We start from the raw sequence: 12,500 nt of genomic DNA, 5'->3' as shown, positions 1-12,500 counted from the left end.
CACTCACTCACACTCACTCATTCACTCACTCATTCACTCACTCACACTCACTCATTCACTCACTCACACTCACTCATTCACTCACTCACACTCACTCACACTCACTCATTCACTCACTCACACTCACTCATTCACTCACTCACACTCACTCATTCACTCACTCACACTCACTCATTCACTCACTCACACTCACTCATTCACTCACTCACACTCACTCATTCACTCACTCACACTCACTCATTCACTCACTGTCTCACTCATTCACTCACTCACACAAATGCACTCACACTCATTCCCACGCACACTCACACACTCATTCACACATTCACTCACTCTCACACTCTCACCCACTCGCTCACTCACACGCTCACCCACTCGCTCGCTCACTCACACGCTCACCCACTTGCTCACTCACACTCTCACCCACTCGCTCACTCACACTCTCACCCACTCGCTCACTCACACGCTCACCCACTTGCTCACTCACTCACCCACTCGCTCTCTCACTCGCACGCTCACCCACTCGCTCACCCACTCGCTCACTCACACGCTCACCCACTCGCTCACTCACACGCTCACCCACTTGCTCACCCACTCGCTCTCTCACTCGCACGCTCACCCACTCGCTCACCCACTCGCTCACCCACTCGCTCACTCACACGCTCACCCACTCGCTCACCCACTCGCTCACTCACACGCTCACCCACTTGCTCACTCGCTCACCCACTCGCTCACTCACACGCTCACCCACTTGCTCACTCACACGCTCACCCACTCGCTCACTCACTCTCACACTCGCTCACTCACACGCTCACCCACTTGCTCACTCACACGCTCACCCACTTGCTCACTCACTCACCCACTCGCTCTCTCACTCGCACGCTCACCCACTCGCTCACCCACTCGCTCACTCACACGCTCACCCACTTGCTCACTCACTCACCCACTCGCTCGCTCACCCACTCGCTCACTCACACGCTCACCCACTTGCTCACTCACTCACCCACTCGCTCGCTCACCCACTCGCTCACTCACACGCTCACCCACTCGCTCACTCACTCTCACACTCGCTCACTCACACACTCACTCACCCTCCCCGTGTCTCTCTACCCTTGTGTGTCTCCCTGTCCGCGTGTCCCAGTGGCAAGTTGGTGTCCCCGTGTCTCTCTGTCCCCCTGTCTCCCTGTCCGTGTGTCCCAGCGGCAAGCTCGTGTCTCCCTGTCCCCGTGTCTCTCTGCCCGTGTCTCCCTGTCCCCGCGTGTCCCAGCGGCAAGCTCGTGTCTCCCTGTCCCCGTGTCTCTCTGCCCGTGTCTCCCTGTCCCCGCGTGTCCCAGCGGCAAGCTGGTGTGTCCGTGTCTCCGTGTCTCTCTGCCCGTGTCTCCCTGTCTCCGTGTGTCCCAGCGACAAGTTGGTGTCCCCGTGTCTCTCTGCCCCCCTGTCTCCCTGTCCGTGTGTCCCAGCGGCAAGCTCGTGTCTCCCTGTCTCTGTGTCTCCGCGTGTCCCAGCAAGTTGGTGTCTCTGTGTCTCTGTCCCCGTGTCTCCGTGTGTCTCCCTGTCCCCGCGTGTCCCAGCGACAAGTTGGTGTCCCCGTGTCTCTCTCTGTCCACGTGTCTCTCCCTGTCTCCGTGTGTGTCTCCCTGTCCCCGTGTGTCTCTGTCCGCGTGTCCCAGCGGCAAGTTGGTGTCCCCGTGTCTCTCCGTGTCTCCGTGTGTCTCTCTGTCCGCGTGTCCCAGCGACAAGCTCGTGTCTCTGTGTCTCCGTGTGTCTCCCTGTCTGTGTGTGTGTCTCCCTGTCCGCGTGTCCCAGCGTCAAGCTCGTGTCTCCGTGTCTCTCTGTCCCCGTGTCTCTCTCCGCGTGTCTCCGCGTGTCCCAGCGTCAAGCCCGTGTTTCTGTGTCTCTCTGTCTCCGCGTGTCCCAGCGTCAAGCCCGTGTCTCCGTGTGTCTCTGTCCCCGCGTCTCCGTGTGTCTTTGTCCCCGTGTCTCCGTGTGTCTCCCTGTGTCTCTCCGCGTGTCTCCGCGTGTCCCAGCGTCAAGCCCGTGTCTCCGTGTGTCTCCGTGTGTCTCCGTGTGTCTCCCTGTGTCTCCGCGTGTCTCCGCGTGTCTCCGCGTCAAGCCCGTGTCTCCGTGTGTCTCTGTTCCCGTGTGTCTCCGTGTGTCTCCGTGTGTCTCCCTGTGTCTCTCCGCGTGTCTCCGCGTGTCCCAGCGTCAAGCCCGTGTCTCCGTGTGTCTCTGTCCCCGCGTCTCCGTGTGTCTCCGTGTGTCTCCCTGTGTCTCGGCGTGTCTCCGCGTGTCCCAGCGTCAAGCCCGTGTCTCCGTGTCTCTCCCTGTGTCTCCCTGTGTCTCCCTGTGTCTCTCCGCGTGTCTCCGCGTGTCCCAGCGTCAAGCCCGTGTCTCCGTGTGTCTCTGTCCCCGCGTCTCCGTGTGTCTCCCTGTGTCTCCCTGTGTCTCCGTGTGTCTCTGTCCCCGCGTCTCCGTGTGTCTCCCTGTGTCTCTCCGCGTGTCTCCGCGTGTCCCAGCGTCAAGCCCGTGTCTCCGTGTGTCTCTGTCCCCGTGTCTCTCCCTGTGTCTCCCTGTGTCTCTCCGCGTGTCTCCGCATGTCCCAGCGGCAAGCTGGTGTCTCCCAAGTGGAAGACGTTCAAGGGGCTGCGTCTCCTATGGAAGGACAAAATACGCCTCAACAACGCTATCTGGCGGGCCTGGCACCTGCAGTGTGAGGTCCCCTCACTGTGCACACTGTACACACTGTATACAGTGTGCACACTGTACACACTGTACACACTGAGCACAATGTACACACTGCGCACACTGTACGCACGAACACTGCACACACTGTACGCACTGTGCACGCTACACACTGCGCACACTGTACATGCTGTACACAATGCACACACTGCACACTGTACACTGTGCACACCGTATACAGTGTACACATTGCGCACACTGTACACTGTACACACTGTGGACACTGCATACAATGTACACACTGCACTGTACGCACACATGCTGAACACACACTGTGCACACTGCACACTGTACACACTGTGCACACTGTACACACTGTGCACACTGTACACACTGTGCACACTGTACACACTGTGCACACTGCATACCGTGCACACTGTACACGCTGTATACAAGCGCAGTGTGCACACTGTATACAGTGTACACACTGCGCACACTGTACATACCGTGCACACTGTACACACGCACACTGTACACATTCACACAGACACACTGTACACACACTGTACAGTGTGTGTACAGTGTGTGTGTGTGTGGTAGTGTAGCGGTTAGCAAGGCGCTAGCTAACAGCACTTGCCCCTGCAGCACTGCTAGAGGCTACCTGGGGGATCTTTGTGTCTATGGGCACTACTGCTGCTGCTGCTGCTACTGACAGCACTTGCCCCTGCTGCACTGCTAGAGGCTACCTGGGGGATCTTTGTCTTTGTGTCTATGGGTGATGCTGCTGCTACTGACAGCACTTGCCCCTGCTGCTGCTGGAGGCTACCTGGGGGAGCTTTGTCTTTGTGTTTATAGGCGCTACTGCTGCTGCTACTGACAGCACTTGCCTCTGCAGCACAGCTAGAGGCTACCTGGGGGAGCTTTGTCTTTGTGTTTATAGGCGCTACTGCTGCTGCTACTGACAGCACTTGCCCCTGCAGCACAGCTGGAGGCTACCTGGGGGCTCTTTGTCTTTGTCAGACGTGACGCGGCAGCGGAACTAACAGCACTTGCCCCTACAGCACAGCTAGAGGCTACCTGGGGGAGCTTTGTCTTTGTGTCTATGGGCACTGCTGCCGCAGCTGCTACTGACAGCACTTGCCCCTGCAGCACAGCTGGAGGCTACCTGGGGGCTCTTTGTCTTTGTCAGACGTGACGCGGCAGCGGAACTAACAGCACTTGCCCCTACAGCACAGCTGGAGGCTACCTGGGGGAGCTTTGTCTTTGTGTCTATGGGCACTGCTGCCGCAGCTGCTACTGACAGCACTTGCCCCTGCAGCACTGCTGGAGGCTACCTGGGGGCTCTTTGTCTTTGTGTTTATAGGCGCTACTGCTGCTGCCACTCACAGCACTTGCCCCTACAGCACAGCTGGAGGCTACCTGGGGGCTCTTTGTCTTTGTCAGACGTGACGCGGCAGCGGAACTAACAGCACTTGCCCCTACAGCACAGCTGGAGGCTACCTGGGGGCTCTTTGTCTTTGTCAGACGTGACGCGGCAGCGGAACTAACAGCACTTGCCCCTACAGCACAGCTGGAGGCTACCTGGGGGCTCTTTGTCTTTGTCAGACGTGACGCGGCAGCGGAACTAACAGCACTTGCCCCTACAGCACAGCTGGAGGCTACCTGGGGGCTCTTTGTCTTTGTCAGACGTGACGCGGCAGCGGAACCCGGTGTGCAACTTCGTGACGCCGCTCGAGGGCGGCGAGGAGACTCAGAAGAGCGGCGACGCCGAGGTGGGAGGAGATCGTCATCGTCATCATCAGCACTGTCATCATCATCATCAGCAGTGTCATCAGCATCAACATCAGCTGTGTCATCATCATCATCATCAGTGTCATCATCATCAGTGTCATCATCAGTGTCATCATCATCATCAGTGTCATCATCATCATCAGTGTCATCATCATCATCATCAGTGTCATCATCAGTGTCATCATCATCATCATCAGTGTCATCATCAGTGTCATCATCATCAGTGTCATCATCATCATCATTGTCATCATCAGTGTCATCATCATCATCAGTGTCATCATCAGTGTCATCATCATCAGTGTCATCATCAGTGTCATCATCATCATCATCAGTGTCATCATCAGTGTCATCATCATCAGTGTCATCATCAGTGTCATCATCATCATCAGTGTCATCATCATCATCAGTGTCATCATCAGTGTCATCATCATCAGTGTCATCATCAGTGTCATCATCATCATCATCAGTGTCATCATCATCAGTGTCATCATCATCATCAGTGTCATCATCAGTGTCATCATCATCATCAGTGTCATCATCATCAGCAGTGTCATCATCAGTGTCAGTGTCATCATCATCGTCATCATCAGTGTCATCATCATCAGTGTCATCATCATCAGTGTCATCATCATCAGTGTCATCATCAGTGTCATCATCATCATTATCAGTGTCATCATCATCATCAGTGTCATCATCATCATCAGTGTCATCATCAGTGTCAGTGTCATCATCATCATCATCATCAGTGTCATCATCATCGTCATCATCATCAGTGTCATCATCAGTGTCATCATCATCATCAGTGTCATCATCAGTGTCATCATCATCATCAGTGTCATCATCATCATCATCAGCAGCATCAGCAGCATCATTATCAGTAGCGGCAGTAGCAGTAGCATCATCATCATGATTGACTGAGTGACTGAGTGACTGACTGAGTGACTGAGTGACTGACTGAGTGAGTGACTGAGTGACTGACTGAGTGACTGAGTGAGTGAGTGAGTGACTGACTGACTGAGTGACTGAGTGACTGACTGAGTGACTGAGTGACTGAGTGACTGAGTGACTGACTGAGTGACTGACTGAGTGAGTGACTGAGTGACTGACTGAGTGACTGAGTGAGTGAGTGAGTGACTGACTGAGTGAGTGACTGAGTGACTGACTGAGTGACTGAGTGACTGAGTGAGTGACTGTCTGAGTGACTGACTGAGTGAGTGACTGAGTGACTGACTGAGTGACTGAGTGAGTGAATGGCTGAGTGACTGAGTGAATGGCTGAGTGACTGACTGAGTGAGTGACTGAGTGACTGACTGAGTGACTGAGTGAGTGAATGGCTGAGTGACTGAGTGACTGAGTGAATGGCTGAGTGACTGACTGAGTGAGTGACTGAGTGACTGACTGAGTGACTGAGTGAGTGAATGGCTGAGTGACTGAGTGAATGGCTGAGTGACTGACTGAGTGAGTGACTGAGTGACTGAGTGACTGACTGAGTGAGTGAGTGACTGACTGAGTGACTGAGTGACTGACTGAGTGAGTGACTGAGTGACTGAGTGACTGACTGAGTGATTGAGTGACTGACTGAGTGAGTGACTGAGTGACTGACTGAGTGACTGACTGAGTGAGTGACTGAGTGACTGACTGAGTGAGTGAGTGAGTGAGTGACTGACTGAGTGACTGAGTGACTGAGTGACTGAGTGAGTGACTGTCTGAGTGACTGACTGAGTGAGTGACTGAGTGACTGACTGAGTGACTGAGTGACTGAGTGAGTGACTGAGTGAGTGAGTGACTGACTGAGTGAGTGACTGACTGATTGACTGAGTGACTGAGTGACTGACTGAGTGACTGAGTGACTGACTGAGTGAGTGACTGAGTGACTGACTGAGTGACTGAGTGAGTGAGTGAGTGACTGACTGACTGAGTGACTGAGTGACTGACTGAGTGACTGAGTGACTGAGTGACTGAGTGACTGAGTGACTGACTGAGTGACTGACTGAGTGAGTGACTGAGTGACTGACTGAGTGACTGAGTGAGTGAGTGACTGACTGAGTGAGTGACTGAGTGACTGACTGAGTGACTGAGTGACTGAGTGACTGACTGAGTGACTGAGTGACTGACTGAGTGAGTGACTGAGTGACTGACTGAGTGACTGAGTGAGTGAGTGAGTGACTGACTGACTGAGTGACTGAGTGACTGACTGAGTGACTGAGTGACTGAGTGACTGAGTGACTGACTGAGTGACTGACTGAGTGAGTGACTGAGTGACTGACTGAGTGACTGAGTGAGTGAGTGAGTGACTGACTGAGTGAGTGACTGAGTGACTGACTGAGTGACTGAGTGACTGAGTGAGTGACTGTCTGAGTGACTGACTGAGTGAGTGACTGAGTGACTGACTGAGTGACTGAGTGAGTGAATGGCTGAGTGACTGAGTGAATGGCTGAGTGACTGACTGAGTGAGTGACTGAGTGACTGACTGAGTGACTGAGTGAGTGAATGGCTGAGTGACTGAGTGACTGAGTGAATGGCTGAGTGACTGACTGAGTGAGTGACTGAGTGACTGACTGAGTGACTGAGTGAGTGAATGGCTGAGTGACTGAGTGAATGGCTGAGTGACTGACTGAGTGAGTGACTGAGTGACTGAGTGACTGACTGAGTGAGTGAGTGACTGACTGAGTGACTGAGTGACTGACTGAGTGAGTGACTGAGTGACTGAGTGACTGACTGAGTGATTGAGTGACTGACTGAGTGAGTGACTGAGTGACTGACTGAGTGACTGACTGAGTGAGTGACTGAGTGACTGACTGAGTGAGTGAGTGAGTGACTGACTGAGTGACTGAGTGACTGAGTGACTGAGTGAGTGACTGTCTGAGTGACTGACTGAGTGAGTGACTGAGTGACTGACTGAGTGACTGAGTGACTGAGTGAGTGACTGAGTGAGTGAGTGACTGACTGACTGAGTGACTGAGTGACTGACTGAGTGACTGACTGAGTGAGTGACTGTCTGAGTGACTGACTGAGTGAGTGACTGAGTGACTGACTGAGTGACTGAGTGAGTGAGTGAGTGACTGACTGAGTGACTGACTGAGTGAGTGAGTGACTGACTGACTGAGTGACTGAGTGACTGACTGAGTGAGTGACTGAGTGAGTGACTGAGTGACTGAGTGAGTGAGTGACTGAGTGAGTGACTGAGTGACTGAGTGAGTGAGTGACTGAGTGACTGAGTGACTGACTGAGTGACTGAGTGACTGACTGAGTGACTGAGTGACTGACTGAGTGAGTGAGTGACTGGGTGACTGACTGAGTGAGTGAGTGACTGACTGACTGAGTGACTGAGTGACTGACTGAGTGACTGACTGACTGAGTGACTGAGTGACTGACTGAGTGACTGAGTGACTGAGTGACTGACTGAGTGAGTGAGTGACTGACTGAGTGACTGAGTGACTGACTGACTGAGTGACTGAGTGACTGACTGAGTGACTGAGTGACTGAGTGACTGACTGACTGACTGAGTGACTGTCTGAGTGACTGACTGAGTGACTGACTGAGTGAGTGACTGAGTGACTGACTGAGTGACTGACTGAGTGACTGAGTGAGTGAGTGACTGAGTGACTGACTGACTGAGTGACTGAGTGACTGAGTGAGTGAGTGAGTGAGTGACTGACTGAGTGACTGAGTGACTGACTGAGTGACTGAGTGACTGACTGAGTGAGTGAGTGACTGACTGAGTGAGTGACTGAGTGAGTGACTGAGTGACTGAGTGAGTGAGTGACTGAGTGACTGACTGAGTGACTGAGTGACTGACTGAGTGAGTGAGTGAGTGACTGAGTGAGTGACTGAGTGAGTAACTGAGTGACTGAGTGACTGAGTGACTGACTGAGTGACTGAGTGACTGACTGAGTGAGTGACTGAGTGACTGACTGAGTGACTGAGTGACTGACTGAGTGAGTGACTGACTGAGTGACTGAGTGACTGACTGAGTGAGTGACTGAGTGAGTGACTGAGTGACTGACTGAGTGACTGAGTGACTGACTGAGTGAGTGACTGAGTGACTGACTGAGTGACTGAGTGACTGACTGAGTGAGTGACTGAGTGACTGAGTGACTGAGTGACTGACTGAGTGACTGAGTGACTGACTGAGTGAGTGACTGAGTGACTGAGTGACTGACTGAGTGAGTGACTGACTGAGTGACTGAGTGACTGACTGAGTGAGTGACTGAGTGACTGAGTGAGTGACTGAGTGACTGACTGAGTGACTGAGTGACTGACTGAGTGACTGAGTGACTGACTGAGTGAGTGACTGAGTGACTGAGTGACTGAGTGACTGAGTGACTGACTGAGTGACTGACTGAGTGACTGACTGAGTGACTGAGTGACTGACTGAGTGACTGACTGAGTGACTGACTGACTGAGTGACTGAGTGACTGACTGAGTGACTGAGTGAGTGAGTGAGTGACTGAGTGACTGACTGACTGAGTGACTGAGTGACTGACTGACTGACTGAGTGACTGAGTGAGTGACTGACTGACTGACTGAGTGACTGAGTGACTGAGTGACTGAGTGAGTGACTGGGTGACTGACTGAGTGACTGAGTGACTGACTGAGTGACTGAGTGACTGAGTGAGTGAGTGAGAGACTGAGTGAGTGACTGAGTGACTGAGTGAGTGACTGACTGAGTGAGTGACTGAGTGACTGAGTGAGTGAGTGAGAGACTGAGTGAGTGACTGAGTGACTGACTGAGTGACTGAGTGAGAGACTGAGTGAGTGTGTGAGTGAGTGAGTGAGTGAGAGACTGAGTGAGTGACTGAGTGACTGACTGAGTGACTGACTGAGTGACTGAGTGAGAGACTGAGTGAGTGTGTGAGTGACTGAGTGAGTGAGTGAGAGACTGAGTGAGTGACTGAGTGACTGACTGAGTGAGTGACTGAGTGACTGAGTGAGAGACTGAGTGAGTGTGTGAGTGACTGAGTGAGTGAGTGACTGACTGACTGACTGAGTGAGTGACTGAGTGACTGAGTGAGTGAGAGACTGAGTGAGTGACTGAGTGACTGAGTGACTGACTGAGTGACTGAGTGAGTGACTGAGTGAGTGAGTGAGAGACTGAGTGAGTGACTGAGTGACTGACTGAGTGACTGAGTGAGTGACTGAGTGAGAGACTGAGTGAGTGACTGAGTGACTGACTGAGTGAGTGACTGAGTGAGAGACTGACTGACTGACTGACTGAGTGACTGAGTGAGTGACTGAGTGAGTGAGTGAGAGACTGAGTGAGTGACTGAGTGACTGACTGAGTGACTGAGTGAGTGACTGAGTGAGAGACTGAGTGAGTGACTGAGTGACTGACTGAGTGAGTGAGTGACTGAGTGAGTGACTGACTGACTGACTGACTGACTGAGTGACTGAGTGACTGAGTGACTGACTGACTGACTGAGTGAGTGAGTGAGTGACTGACTGACTGAGTGACTGAGTGACTGACTGACTGACTGAGTGACTGAGTGACTGACTGACTGAGTGACTGAGTGAGTGACTGACTGACTGAGTGAGTGAGTGAGTGACTGAGTGACTGAGTGAGTGACTGAGTGAGTGAGTGAGAGACTGAGTGAGTGACTGAGTGACTGACTGAGTGACTGAGTGAGTGACTGAGTGAGAGACTGAGTGAGTGACTGAGTGACTGACTGAGTGACTGAGTGAGTGACTGAGTGAGTGACTGACTGACTGACTGACTGAGTGACTGACTGAGTGAGTGACTGAGTGACTGACTGAGTGACTGACTGAGTGACTGAGTGAGTGAGTGAGTGAGTGAGTGACTGAGTGACTGAGTGACTGACTGACTGAGTGACTGAGTGACTGACTGACTGACTGAGTGACTGAGTGACTGACTGACTGACTGAGTGACTGACTGAGTGACTGAGTGACTGAGTGACTGAGTGAGTGACTGAGTGACTGACTGAGTGACTGAGTGACTGACTGAGTGAGTGAGTGAGAGACTGAGTGAGTGACTGAGTGACTGAGTGAGTGACTGACTGAGTGAGTGACTGAGTGACTGAGTGAGTGACTGAGTGAGAGACTGAGTGAGTGTGTGAGTGAGTGAGTGAGTGAGAGACTGAGTGAGTGACTGAGTGACTGACTGAGTGACTGACTGAGTGACTGAGTGAGAGACTGAGTGAGAGACTGAGTGAGTGACTGAGTGACTGACTGACTGACTGAGTGAGTGACTGAGTGACTGAGTGAGAGACTGAGTGAGTGTGTGAGTGACTGAGTGAGTGAGTGACTGACTGACTGACTGAGTGAGTGACTGAGTGACTGAGTGAGTGAGAGACTGAGTGAGTGACTGAGTGACTGAGTGACTGACTGAGTGACTGAGTGAGTGACTGAGTGAGTGAGTGAGAGACTGAGTGAGTGACTGAGTGACTGACTGAGTGACTGAGTGAGTGACTGAGTGAGAGACTGAGTGAGTGACTGAGTGACTGACTGAGTGAGTGACTGAGTGAGAGACTGACTGACTGACTGACTGAGTGACTGAGTGAGTGACTGAGTGAGTGAGTGAGAGACTGAGTGAGTGACTGAGTGACTGACTGAGTGACTGAGTGAGTGACTGAGTGAGAGACTGAGTGAGTGACTGAGTGACTGACTGAGTGAGTGAGTGAGTGACTGAGTGAGTGACTGACTGACTGACTGAGTGACTGAGTGACTGAGTGACTGACTGACTGAGTGAGTGAGTGACTGACTGACTGAGTGACTGAGTGACTGACTGACTGACTGACTGAGTGACTGAGTGACTGACTGACTGAGTGACTGAGTGAGTGACTGACTGACTGAGTGAGTGAGTGAGTGACTGAGTGACTGAGTGACTGACTGAGTGACTGAGTGAGTGACTGAGTGAGAGACTGAGTGAGTGACTGAGTGACTGACTGAGTGAGTGAGTGAGTGACTGAGTGAGTGACTGAGTGAGTGACTGAGTGACTGACTGACTGAGTGACTGAGTGACTGAGTGACTGACTGACTGAGTGAGTGAGTGAGTGAGTGAGTGACTGAGTGACTGAGTGAGTGACTGAGTGAGTGACTGAGTGAGTGACTGACTGACTGACTGAGTGACTGAGTGACTGAGTGACTGACTGACTGAGTGAGTGAGTGAGTGATCGACTGACTGACTGACTGAGTGAGTGACTGACTGACTGACTGACTGAGTGACTGAGTGACTGACTGACTGAGTGACTGAGTGACTGACTGAGTGAGTGAGTGAGTGAGTGACTGAGTGAGTGAGTGACTGAGTGACTGAGTGAGTGAGAGACTGAGTGAGTGACTGAGTGACTGAGTGACTGACTGAGTGACTGAGTGAGTGACTGAGTGAGTGAGTGAGAGACTGAGTGAGTGACTGAGTGACTGACTGAGTGACTGAGTGAGTGACTGAGTGAGAGACTGAGTGAGTGACTGAGTGACTGACTGAGTGAGTGACTGAGTGAGAGACTGACTGACTGACTGACTGAGTGACTGAGTGAGTGACTGAGTGAGTGAGTGAGAGACTGAGTGAGTGACTGAGTGACTGACTGAGTGACTGAGTGAGTGACTGAGTGAGAGACTGAGTGAGTGACTGAGTGACTGACTGAGTGAGTGAGTGACTGAGTGAGTGACTGACTGACTGACTGACTGAGTGACTGAGTGACTGAGTGACTGAGTGACTGACTGACTGACTGAGTGAGTGACTGAGTGACTGAGTGACTGACTGACTGACTGAGTGACTGAGTGACTGACTGACTGAGTGACTGAGTGAGTGACTGACTGACTGAGTGAGTGAGTGAGTGACTGAGTGACTGAGTGAGTGAGTGAGAGACTGAGTGAGTGACTGAGTGACTGACTGAGTGACTGAGTGAGTGACTGAGTGAGAGACTGAGTGAGTGACTGAGTGACTGACTGAGTGACTGAGTGAGTGACTGAGTGAGTGACTGACTGACTGACTGACTGAGTGACTGACTGAGTGAGTGACTGAGTGACTGACTGAGTGACTGACTGAGTGACTGAGTGAGTGAGTGAGTGAG

General features: G+C 52.4%; 1 protein-coding gene across 1 annotated transcript in view; it reads left to right on the top strand.

The window, feature by feature from the left end:
- LOC144955163 (uncharacterized) overlaps nt 1-12,500 on the top strand; it is a 55,812-nt gene that overhangs the window by 9,993 nt on the left and 33,319 nt on the right. The window contains exons 2-3 of the mRNA XM_078885481.1: nt 2,604-2,710; nt 4,369-4,454. Coding sequence (XP_078741607.1) covers nt 2,604-2,710; nt 4,369-4,454 — 193 coding nt within the window. The remainder of the gene's footprint in view (nt 1-2,603; nt 2,711-4,368; nt 4,455-12,500) is intronic.

Source organism: Lampetra fluviatilis, unplaced genomic scaffold (assembly GCF_964198595.1).
Source record: "Lampetra fluviatilis unplaced genomic scaffold, kcLamFluv1.1 SCAFFOLD_206, whole genome shotgun sequence".
NCBI lineage: Eukaryota > Metazoa > Chordata > Hyperoartia > Petromyzontiformes > Petromyzontidae > Lampetra > Lampetra fluviatilis.
Note: the sequence above shows the minus strand (reverse complement) of the source record. Positions and strands in the feature narration are given on the sequence as shown.